The sequence below is a fragment of the Camellia sinensis genome, chromosome 2, assembly GCF_055761805.1.
Source record: "Camellia sinensis isolate YWXY chromosome 2, ASM5576180v1, whole genome shotgun sequence".
Lineage (NCBI taxonomy): Eukaryota > Viridiplantae > Streptophyta > Magnoliopsida > Ericales > Theaceae > Camellia > Camellia sinensis.
The window spans coordinates 210,793,044-210,806,087 of record NC_138962.1 but is presented as its reverse complement, the minus strand read 5'-3'; the positions used below and the strand labels follow the sequence as shown (position 1 = coordinate 210,806,087).

The following is a 13,044-nucleotide window of genomic DNA, read 5'->3' as shown; positions in this document are numbered from 1 at the left end:
ATGACTACACTAAGCCTAAAAAATTAAAGATGGCTCAATCATAAGACAACATAGCATTTTTGCCTTCAAAAAAAGGGAAATTTCTTATCAAAAGGCCTCAATTGTAAAGGCTTTGGATCCTATGGGCTCATTTTGATATCTAACTCGAAATCTCAAAAAATCTTGAACCACTACTATATACAAGTCCTACGAATATAAAGCGCCAATGAAGCCAATGAAAGTTAAACATCCAATTACAAATTATTAGAACATATATCAAAGAGGCATGGTTGTTTATTGCTTCACATTTTGTTTGCCCCAATACTCATTTTCCCACCTCTCAACTTGTTTTGTTTTCATAAATTTTCCATCAAGAAAAGCTTTAAGTGCTTGGGGATCATAGGGTGGAGGCAAAGTGCAAGGAATTGTGTCACTAGGAGCCTCCTCCAACGAATCCAACATGAATTTCTTCCAAACTCCGTCAGCAGGGCACGCCATGACCTCCGGACAGAGCTCAATTGCTTTCGGAGGTATGGTTGGTTTGAACTTCAAAAGCTTTGCATATTCATTCAACAAATGAAACATGTAGTCATACACATAATCCATCTTTATATCCTCTTGAACGTAGTGGCTTGATGCCTCTCCAATGGCTTTTGCCTAGTAAATTTATGCATGGAGTTCAACATTCATTGAAAAATTTTATGAGTAATTCTAAATACTCAAAATATATACATATATATATATATATATATACATTTCAAAAATTATAAAAAATATCTAATGGGCGTGACTTATAATACACATGGTATGTCTTTTTTAGTAATAAGGAGACACATGACCACTGTCTCTTATTTTTCAAATAAGATGATCATATATCTCTTTATTATTAAGTAGACACTCAGTCAAGTGATAAGTCAAACCTACTAGATTACTTTTTCAAAAATCAATAAAAAAAAATTCACATCAGACAATGGCAACACAAAGTATTACCAAAAAAAAAAAAAAAAGAAAAAAAAAAGAGGTAAAATTTGTAAATATTTAAAATTACTCTTGAGGAATATAAAAATAAATAAAAGTGAAACTCGTTGTTTGATGTGAATTTTTTCTTAATGATTTTTTTTTTTTTTGGGTGTCCAAAATTACTACTTAATTAATTTTTATACAAAATCCTTCACTAAAATAATTTGCCAATGACATTTTTATAATTAAAAATCATTTTCATAAGTACTTGTTTTTGAATGAAAAATCATATTCAACCGTATCATTCTGTATAAAATAATTTTTATATTTTTATTTTATTTTATTTAACATTTCTCATACTATGTGATCAGTGATTTGTATAGAAATTTTTACCTATGATCAGTGATTTGTATAGAGATTTTTACCTTTGAAGTGTGATTGTTGCCCCATTCAACAGCAAACTTGAGGGATTTGCACTTGTTATTGTCCCTAATGGGCCAATAGTGCTTTTGGGGTACCATGCCTCTTACAAAGAAGTCATGATAATGTGGTGTCACATACAATGTTGGTGAGTTGCATGCTAATATGTATTTTTCACTCACTGACCATGCCCATCCTTCTATATATATTTTGTATCTATCATCAAATCAAGACAAAAAAAAATTCAAACATTAATTAAGAGAAAGATTAAAATAATAGTAACAGTCTTAAAATATAGCATTATACACAAAATACATAAATGGATAAAGATTTGTTGGTAAGGTTCACTTTTGGAAGGAGACGCAATGGTCCAGTTGGCTTTCTATAGGCTCACCTCATGTCCATCTCGATGATTTGAAACATGTATCTTGTTGATCTTATCAAGTAAAACATTCACGTAAAAAGTCAAATTGATTGGACAACAGTGATCACATAATCACATAACGTTCATTTTTTCAAAAGAAATGTGACTCAACAATTTGTCTACTGATGTCTAATCAAGTTAATTTTTAATATGAATAATCTGTTCAGCGAACTTATAAAATGAATGATTTAAATCACCAAGATAGCTTAAGGTGAGCCCACAAAGTGCCAACGGAACTTTTCTAATCTGATAAAGGACAAGCAAGAAGCCAAATCTTTTCAAAAAAAAAATCCTATCCATCAATATGTAATTTTTATGTCTGATTTTGTATTTAGTTTCTATATCCTATACTTTATGTTGAAAAAAGGGACATCTTAGAGAGTTGAATAATCTAAAAATTTACCTGTGGGTACACTGATCTTCTAGATTTGATTGCTTGTACCCTTCTTTGAATTCCTTCAACCAATCCTGAAATTTTAAATTGCAAAAAAGTCCAAGTCTAATACATATTATGATCTTATTATAATGCAAATTTGTGTCACTCTCCTACTTCAACTGTAATAGAAACTAACATTAACTCATTTAAACTGAAGTTTAACACAATATTTTGGATTATTTGCAAAGCATTTTAGAAGAAACATATTTTGGAAATGTGAATCCTAATAAGTATTGAACAGTAATTAATCGATTGTAGAGTAAAGATTTTTTTAAGTATTTCACAATATTTGTATTGTAATTCCTTCAAATCTGAGTGAAACCTTAGCAATCAGGATATAAGCCTATTTTGGAGTGAACATAAACATTAAATGTTACGTTTAACTTTTAAATTTATTAAGAAAATAAAAAGAAAAGAGAAGAGGTATGCAGTAAAAAACAAAGTGGGAGAAGTTTTTTTTTTCCTATCTTTTGATTAGGTTAGAAAAATGAAAAGATTTTTTTTTAAAAGAAAAAAAAAAAAAAAGAAGCATGAATATGTAATTAAGAGCATGAATTTAATTACCTGGATGTACAAGAGAGTGTCCCAATTGTGTTGATCTGAAACATTGCAACTCAAAAGGTCCTTTCTGGTAGCAGCCACATGTGGGTTCCCTTTCCAATAAGCTAAGGGCACCCTGTCCTCCCACTTTACTCTCTTGTTGCCTTCTTTTATGTCCTCCAACAAATGTTTCCATGGCCTTATATTTGTCTCAGCCCTGCCCCCAAAAAATTAAAAATTAATAAATAAATAAATAAACTTTCCCTTAAACCAATGGTCTTAGTTTTATTTCTAACAATATTACGAACTCAAAAAAAAAAAAAAAAAAAAAGTGTTTATAATACAAGAAGTTATATGAAGTTTTGAAAACATCATTATGTATATGCCCATCCAATAATAAGAGTATGTGATAAATTTATAAGAAAATAATAATAAAATGATTATTAAATGGATATACGACCAAACTGGAATTCCTGACCCACCAATTAAATTTTTTTAAGAATATTGTTACATCTTATTCTTTCCAAACAGACCAATGACAACATTAACATAGCAATGCCACAAACACATTTTCATCTTGGACTTTTGTAAAACCCACATAGAGTCCCGTTTGGATCCCACAAAATCAAGGGTCAATATATGTTCATGGCATTTCCACGAGTGACTAAATAATTTTTGTCCAAAACTTTTGTACCAGTGAGTTACCTAAACCAATGAGAGAAGAGATAGGTGAACAAAGAATGTTTAGAATAAAGAAATCAATTTTGTGATCGGACGCAAATATTTTTGTTCATAGAATCGATCACAGAAGGAGACCCACAAAAAAATAAAATTTGGTAAGATTACGTTTAATTTGTGATCAATTTTTATGTTCTAAACATTTTAATCAATGAGAGGAAAGAAATGGATATTTACCAGCCCCAAAACGACCAATCAGGAAACACAATATCCAAACTCCCTCCGTCAGAACAATACCGAAACAATGGCGGTGGGCCCGCATTAGGCCCCTTATAGTCCCTTGATCTGATGACCGGTCGATCATCACAGTCAAACATCATCTCCAAATCAGGCAATCTTCCAGGGTACAACCGAAGCAACTGTGCGATCCCCCACACTGTAAATAAATCTCTGGTCTGAATCGACTTCCTATGCTTCTCCACGTACGCCTTACCGTCTACGATTATTAATCTGAAGTGGGCGGGTCTACGTGCACCCTCAAGCATTTCTCTTGTGATTCCACTCTCTTTCCAGGGCCGTAGATCTTCGTGGATCCAACGGAAGTAATCGGGGCAGGTTTGGTTTGATGTACGGTTGAGATTGGTGGGTTTGTGTACGGTTGGGTAGTTTGTTGGGCATGTTTGCGTCCGGTTCCATGCTGTGCAGTTTAGTGGGTAACGAGGATGAGGTGTTTTTTTTGGTGTTTTTAAATGTTGTTTTATGTTTTTTGAAGAAAGGCTTGAAAATATAGACTGCAAAAAAAATAAAATAATTATGATATTAATTAGTGATCCAATGGTAGAGAAAGCTAGCTAGTACCTGTATATCATCAACATGAAAATAATTATGCATGATTTTAATATGATACTAATTTTGTGATTTAAATATATGATTGTCTTTTGAGAAGAGTTTTTTTAACCTTTTTTAGTTTGGATTATTTTAGTTTTTAATAATTTTCAATATATATATATATATCAAATTCATTTATTTTTTAGTTTTGTCTCAACTAAACAATCCTAAATAAACAAAAATAGGCTAATTTTGCAACATTTTTATTTTAAAAATTTGATTTATTTTCTTATCCATTTAACTTTTTTTTATAAAATTGATTCAATTTTTTTATAAAACAAAATCTTTTAGTCAAGATAGACCTACAATTATTTTTTTTAAAATGATTCAAAGTTTGAAAAATATTAAAAAAACAAAAAAACAAGTTGACTATTTAGTTCTATAACAAAAATAATTTGTTAATTCTGTCATCATTCTAGAACACCACCAGCCAAAAACAAAACAAAAGGACAATAATAATAAAAAATATAAGAAAAACAACATTTCAACGTAGAAAATTAAAAATATTTACAAATAGTAATTAAAGAATTCTAGTCTAGATTGTACACCTCCAATCCAGGCAAGGTGGCTGACCCTGTGTGCCCAAATGATTCATAGGAATACAAGTTTTTATTGTGTTTGGAAACATACTAAAATTTTGCACCCACAAAATCACATTCATTTGTAATTTTGTATTTAGAATATTGTGTCTAATTCTACTATCAAATTATCTGTAGTTAGAATTTTTCTTGAGAATTTGGTTATTTAAATTAGTAGAGCTAGTGGATGCCTAAATTGGGTACCATCTCTAACTAAATTATGACCTAGGAGTTCAAACTCCCTTTCAACTTTGAGAACCTAAATTAAAATATTGACAAAGCATGTGTACAAAAAAGTTTTGCAAAATTAAATACAAATATGAGGTAAAAGATGAACTCCACGTGTAAATTCCAATTATGTGGGTTTCACACTTTTTATCTCATTTTGTGAAAATATTTTGTATTCTTAGAATAATTATTAAATTTAACCCACATTTTCATGGTTTTTCTTTTATGTTTTGTCCTTAAGAGATTAATTATAAATATGTGAAAATTACATTAACAAAATTAATTTGATTTAGATTGGAAAAAGACCAGCTTTAGCCTATCCCTTATTGGATTTGCTTTTAACATCTTGTAGGATTAGATTTTTATTGGGGGATTTGGAAAAGAAAAGAGAAAATGTGTGTGAAACTAACTGAAATATATGTATATTTTATTAATATTTCATCTATCTTTTTCTTTTCTATTTTCAAATTTTCAAACCAAACACAAAGTTAAGCCATTTAATATTTAGGGTTAAGATTTGGAATTAAAGAAAGGATAAATGCAAGAAACGATGCCCTAAAATGTAGGTAAGAAACAAAGCCCTAAAATGGAGGTAAGGATTAATGATTATGATATTAGTGAGGAAGAATATTATATGCATCAATTGATATATCAATTAGTGTACTAACAGATGAATTAATATAAATTTAGAGGTTTTGAATATTTGTAATTAATATAATTGGGTGGGGTCAATAATAACGTTATAACATATGTTGATACACTAGTTAGTATACTAATTAGTGTATGTAGTACCACCGGTTAGTTAGTGATCCAATGATACATAGAGCCAAGCTAGTACTTATGAATAATGTTATATGCACCAATTGATATATCAATTAATATACTAACCGATGATGTGGTATAATGTTAAAAGTTTTGGATATTTGTAATTTGTTAAATAGGTGGGGTCATAATTTTAAAGTAATAATGTCATAATATATGTTAATACACTAATTAGTATATCAATTGGTACATGTAGCACTACCGAGTACTTATATATCAACATGGAAATAATTAGGAACATTTTCCAATAAATTTTACTTTTTCATGAATTGCTTTTGGCCTTATTAATAGATGAATCAATTAGGAATGACAACGGGCCGAGGCGGGGCCGAGATGGCACTCCCCGTCCCCGATCCCCGAAGGTAAAAAAATCTCCGTCTCTACCCCCGATCCCCGGCGAGGAACCCATCACCTCCCTCGCCCCCGTCCCCGTCCCCGCCCCCTAAAGAGGATCAGGTTTCCTCGATCCCGAAAAGTCCCCAACAGATCTGTTCGACATACACAAGAACAACAATCATCAACCTAAAACATCCTAAAATTGAACCCAAAAATAATCATCATCCTAAAATTGAACAACAATCATTATCCTAAAATATCCTAACAATCATCAACAGAAGAAAAACTTCAAATTTTTGTAAAATATCCTTGTTTCAAAACTTGAACCTAAAATAAAAGAGCTATTCTCTCAAGGAAGAACAATACCTACATAATCTATTCTCTCATGGGTTATCAAGAACACATATTGCATACAATACATGATAAGAAAATGGACACACACACACACACACACAGAGATAGGTTCACGATCTGTTCAGATCTGTTCACGATATGTTCAGGCTTCTCTGTGGCGTCGTTGCTGGAGTTCGTCAATGGTGATGACGTGGCGAAACCCTAATCCTCCAACAATGGTGGCGGAGTCGAAGCCACCTGGTACGGGGCTAGAATCGAACCCACAAGCTCTACAAACGGCGTTGGACTCTACGTGCTGTGCCGAAGCAAAGGTGAGGACAGTGGTGGGGTGAACCATGAGAGAGAGAGAGAGAGAGAGAGAGAGACTCGGTTTGAGACGCAGACGTGAAATGAGAGCCGGTTTGAGACTTAAGTGAAATGAGAGTTTTATATATATATATATATATATCTACATAAGGGTAAACTAGTAATTTCACTTCGGGGACAAACGGGGATGGAGACAGGGATGGGGACGGGCCGGGTACGGGGCTGGGACACTTATCCCCGTCCCCGGCCCGAAACTGGTTGGGGATTAATTTTTGAATACCATCCCCGTCCCGTTGGGGATATTTTTCGGGGAAAAACCGCTCAAATCGGAATCGGGGGATCGGGTCCCCGTCGGATCGAGTTCAAATTGTCATCCCTAGAATCAACCCTCTGAGCATAATTTTGACATGGATCAATAAAAATTTATGGAAAAAAAGAAGATTTATTTGATATTTTGTATATTTTTAATATAATAAAAAATTGTGTGTATTTTAATATGATAGCTGATCAAAACAAAAAACAAAAAACAAAAAACAAAAAAAATTATGCTCTAGCAAAGAAAAGAGGAAAATAATACAGTTATGTTGACTTTGACTTTCGAGTTAAGAGTTCCATTTCGGCCAAGTTTGGCAAGTTGAAAAAAAATCAAAAAGTTAAAAAGTTATTCAAAAAGTTAAAAAGTTATCACTATTCACCAAAAGTCAAAAAGTACGACTGTACAACTCCCAATCCTAATTTTCCCCTACACACTAATTTATACAATTTTTTAATACACATTTTTTCATAAAAAGTCAAAAAGTTAACACAAATATCCATATTTTTTCCCTCAACTTTTTAGTTCAAAAAGACAAAAAAATGTACTTATTTAGGACACCCCAAACAACCCCTTACTCATCCAATAGATTTGGGTAAATAAAAAACCTTCTATTTAAAGTAAGGGAAAATTATTTATAAGTCCTATTAGGGAGACTTATGTTAAATATAGTCTTACTAAAAAACTTATGTTCCCATAAGTCCTGTGGGAAGTTTGTTGACACATTTACCCTCAATATTAGTTGTTAATATCATAAATAATAGTAAAATCATATATACGAAATTGAATGTTACCATAGATCATATCTATATAAACGTAACGTAACGTGATACCTACATAAACTTAACGTAACACCTATGATCTGTGGTAACATGCAATTTCCTATATAGGAAATTGAATGTTACCATAGATCATATTTATATGAAACGTAACGTGACACCAACATAAACCAGCAACATTTCACATTCAATTTAAAAAAATAAAAACTCATTAAGTTTGCGAAATGTAACGTGACACGTTACGTTACGTTTATGTATGTGTCACGTTACATTACGTTTATATAGGTGTCACGTTACGTTACATTTATGTAGGTGTCACGTCACGTTACGTTTATGTAAGTGTCACGTCACGTTACGTTTATGGAGAATCTTGTGGAATACATTGCTATCTAAATAGGACTTGAGACTCTATAAGAAATTACACAGAACTTAACCTACCATAAGTGTCTGAAAAATGACTTATAAATAAGTCTCCCTTTAAGTAAATTACACCAAATCTTTTTAAACTATGCCCCGTTTGCACTTTATTATTCAAAGTTAACCTCATCAAAATATAATTTTATTACACTTGACATTTTTATTAAAATTTTGTTAAAAATTTATAAAAAAATCACGTCATTCATGAAACACATAAAATAATATCTTTATCTGTTGATTTTATTTGCAGTTTGCCTTTATTTGGATGATAATGTGCAATTAACACAAATTGTTTTTTGGGTGAATAATTAACCCAAATTGTTTACGCAAGGCATTGACAAAAATTTCATAGTTCTATAATTTGATTAATTAAATTAGTAGCAAAAATCAATGTCGTTGCTTGTTGCCTAAATTGCGTACAAGTCTAACATGGGCTTTTATTTATTAATTATTTATTTATTTGTCCTAAGACTTCGAACTCGCATTCTTAGACTTTAAAACCTGAATTAAAACGTAAACCATAATATTAAAGTAATTCTTGGGTCACACAATGATCCATTAAATGTTAAATTAATTTTCGGGATCTCCCATTAATCTAATATTAAATGTAAGAGTAACGCTAGAGCAAAAATGCTACAGACTTCAAAAATTCTACCAAATGTCTTGCATGGGTGTGGTTCCACATTTGGTAGAAATTTTAGTAAAATTTTTAAAATCTCTAACATTTTTTTGTAAATGTAAATCTCACTTGCATAGTCTTCTAATCAAACTATGTTTTCACATTTTTCTTTCATATTTTTCTGTGTGATCAATTGCTTTTGGTTTTTAAATCCATCCAATTTAATTGACCTAAAAAGTAACATATTTGTAAAAAAATTAAAATAAAATTTCACTTAATATTAAAAATTAATATTTAAAATAGTATACTTTCATATTTTTTTTGTATTTAGGGAAAAAAATTATTCAAAAATACTTTAATTTTTAAGTATATTTAAATTAAGTATATCTAAAAAGTTAAAAAAACAATTAAAATATAGTTACAAAAATTACTAAAAACGAATAATATGAAAAACAAAAAAATGAAAAATAATTTTAAAAACTAAACCAAAATGAGATTATAAAGTTATGAAATCAACAAAAAAAATATATTATGGGTGTTTGGAAAGTTTCTATTTTAGTAGACTAAAATTTTTATAATTGGAAACATAGATTTTTTTGTAGTTTTTTTTTTTTTTTTTTTTTTTGATAACCGAGTGTCTGGGCCAGCACCCTTTTGAAGTGTCGCACCTCGACTAATCTCGGGGCCTTGAGCTTATCGACCGGACAAAGACGCAGTGGCCCGTCAATAGCCAGCTGGGGGTGAGATTCGAACCTCAGACCTAGTGAGGAGCATACTCCTAGGTCCCTAGTCCCTTGTCCTCAACCAACTGGCCTACCCTTACGGGTTAGATTTTTTTGTAGTTAGATGTAATGTTTGTGAAGGAAAAAGTGAAATAATTATGAATTTAATGTGATATTTTGTCTTATAGCTATTTTAACATATTTTGTCTATTTGCGAATTTTAGCCCAAAAAAAAGGCTAAAATTCAACTTGCCAAGGTGTTTTGTGTTTTTCATTTTTTTTTTTTTTGGGTAATCTTCTACAAACATTGGTTAATTAGCAAGACCCATACGTCAAAAGCTTGCTTGCCAACATCATGTCTTTGCCATTTTTTTAAAAGAAGAAAAAAAAATTTAATTTGATTGAGATTGCAGCCTTTAGAGACTCTCCTTTTTGGATTTGCTTTCAACATCTTGTAAGATTATACATCTAAACAATACAAAGACTTATGCATTTATTATTTAGGGTTAAGATTTGGAATTAAAAGAAAGAACAAATACAAGAAACAAAGCCCTAAAATGCATGAGATGATCATCATATAACACAACAATAAGCCTACGGACACAGAATCAACTAAGAAAAACAGTTTTTTTAATGACAAACTCCACCATCTGTGACATATGTATATGGTATAAGTAAAATTGTATTTTTAATGGCAGATTCTAGTGATTCTGTATCTCTAAGCTTATTGTTAAGAGAGAAAGACTTACGTGGTCAAACCAGCTGACGAAAACGAAGGCGGCGAAGAGGAGGGAGATGAAGACACAAAGCGCGGCCGGAGACGTGGTGGCTCTCTTCTTGAACGACCGTGCTCCGACACCGCCGAGGTTGGATTGTCTGCCGCCGAACCCACAGAGTTGCCGTAAGACCGCTGTGTTGGCAAATTTTTCACTGTTCTTATTCATGGTTTTTGGGAGACTTTTGTCTGCAAAAATATAGAATTTATGATGAAGATGATGATAACAATTAGCTGATCAACTATGCTCTCTCTCTCTCTCTCTCTCAGGAATATCATTGACAACAACAAAATATGAGAGAGAAAGAGAGAGGACAAGTGGGTATAGTTTCTCTCTGTTCTGGGGCGTGAGCTTTGAAGTTGAAACTGATGGGAAAACAAGGAAATTAAGAGGGGTGTGTAGTTTCCTCGTTTGTAGATATTTTAATTCACGTTTTGAGGACTCTCAAATCTCATTCTTTGGATCTCGAATTTTAATTCAGTTTACAGATAAATTAATTATAGAATCCAACATAATCTTATTATATTGATGTGAGATTCATCTCATGCAAATGAGTTATATCTCGTTCCATTTCTATGTTACTAGACTTTTTTATCCTGATTGAATTTTGGTATTGAGTGTTCTAATGCTAATTTTCAACAACAATTAAATAATTATATATTTTTTTATACAATTAATACTCTATTCTAATGATACGATCGATTTATTTTATAATCTATCATTTATATAAAAAAAAATTATATTAATCTAATAATTATAGTAAAAAATTTATCATATTTGTCTTTAAAAATGAGTTACAAGTACGATTTTAAAAATAAACAATCAATTTTTGTAAAGATGAACACCATAAAATCGTACTCTAAGTTTTGAAATTTAACTAATTAAATTATTATCACAGTAAAACCCATGGTGTACTCGTGGGTCTAAACAGGACAAGTTAGTCCTATCAGAAAATTAGAGAGAAGCCTTCTTTTATGAAACTGTGTGCTTAGGGTTCATTTGGAATGAATGTTGGCTTTTTGACTTTTTAATTATTTTAATTTGAGGTTAAAAAGTCTTGTTTAGAATAAATTTTTTAGTTTTTTTAACTTTTATGAGAGAAAAAATAAAATGATTATAGGTTAAATATGATGTTTTGTCGTATTGAGTTAAAAAATCTATTTTATCTTTTTGTGACTAAAATAACTAAAAAATCAAAAAAACCTCAAACGAAGGCATAATGAATTTGCAACTATTAATGGTTTCTTAGTGGTTTGTTGGCTAATACTCCATTAACATTATTAAAATAAATAAATAATAAACAAATGTGACAAGCTGTTTAACATGAATGACCCTCTGCTCATCAAAAATATAATAATAATAAGAAGAATGACACTTTGAAAAAAAAACAAAAAAAAAAATGAAGTCAAATTTAACTCTCTTTTTTGTCATTAAAAATGACTAAAATTGAAGAAAAATCAAAAAATAAAAATAAAACTGATGAAAAAACAATTCCCAAACTCCATTTTGTGTTGATAAGTAACTGGTAATGCCTAAAATATTATTACACTATATAAACGTAAACTTTAGAGTTTAGAGGTTGCCAACTGACCAAGTATAAAACCCTCTTAATTGGTGTATTAAAAGACTTGTGTTAATAAGGTCTTGTTTTCGCAACATAAATTTTTTTTATTAAAAAATTTAAAAATTAAAAAAATAAAAATAAAAATAAAATGTCACTAAAAAAGCTTTAAAATCATTAAAAAAATACAAATCATCCAACAGACACTTTTTTTTTATGCAACTAAAAAAAAAAATCATTCTCAAATATATTAATTTTTTTATCTCGTAAAAAAAATTTAAAAATTAAGAAAAATTACAACCAAAAAAAAAAAAAAAACCCAAAATCTGAGTCATATAACAAATTAAAGTTTTTAATTTTATTAAATCATTTACATATTTTTGCTAAGTAAAATCAATGAAAAAATAGTATTTTATTGATTAAACTCATGAAAAAATGTATTTTAGATATTTTATGTATACCTACATTGAGTTTAATGACTAAAAGATTCTATTTCCATCTGTTTTATTTAACGAAAATAGACTAATAATTTAGATTGAAAATAAATCAAAATTTTCGGATTTAAATTGACAAAATTAAAAATTTATTTTGCTACAAAGCTTAAACTCTGAATTTTTTTTTAATAATTGTCTCAAAAATTTACTAAAAAAATCAATTCTGAAACGAGGCATGCCACAAGAATTTAGGTGGGCTGTCGTAGGCAGGAGAAGGCCGACCAAAAAAGTTTTATTAATTAGAGCAAATTACACTCTAGTTTCTATAATTTGTAGCTTATGTCAACAGTAGCTGTTTGGAGTTTTTTTCATACTTTTTTTAAAAACTTTTTTAAGAGTTATGAGTGAAAAAATTAGTATGATATTTAATTTTTTTAATATATGACAAATAATTTTAGTGATTTTTTTAATTTT

The 13,044-nt window shown here is 30.2% G+C and overlaps 1 protein-coding gene across 1 annotated transcript; it reads right to left on the bottom strand.

Annotated features, from left to right (window-relative positions):
- Positions 1–56: 56 nt before the first annotated feature.
- Positions 57–11,531, bottom strand: LOC114296713 (uncharacterized). Its single transcript, XM_028241038.2, has 6 exons — positions 10,549–11,531; positions 3,675–4,228; positions 2,784–2,976; positions 2,187–2,251; positions 1,365–1,575; positions 57–636 (listed from the first exon to the last, which is right to left on the bottom strand). The coding sequence occupies exons 1-6, from the start codon at positions 10,741–10,743 to the stop codon at positions 274–276; spliced, it is 1,581 nt and encodes a 526-aa protein (XP_028096839.2). The 5' UTR covers positions 10,744–11,531; the 3' UTR covers positions 57–273.
- Positions 11,532–13,044: the final 1,513 nt, after the last annotated feature.

What these genes read in the sequence shown, in the direction of transcription:
- LOC114296713 (XM_028241038.2), bottom strand. Translation starts at nt 10,743, where the DNA reads ATGAATAAGAACAGTGAAAAATTTGCCAACACAGCGGTCTTACGGCAA. An exon ending in GATTGGTCGTTTTGGGGCTG is followed by an intron (nt 2,977 to 3,674) that starts GTAAATATCCAT and finishes TTTTGGGGGCAG; the next exon opens with GGCTGAGACAAATATAAGGC. An exon ending in GAAGATCAGTGTACCCACAG is followed by an intron (nt 1,576 to 2,186) that starts GTAAATTTTTAG and finishes ATTTGATGATAG; the next exon opens with ATACAAAATATATATAGAAG.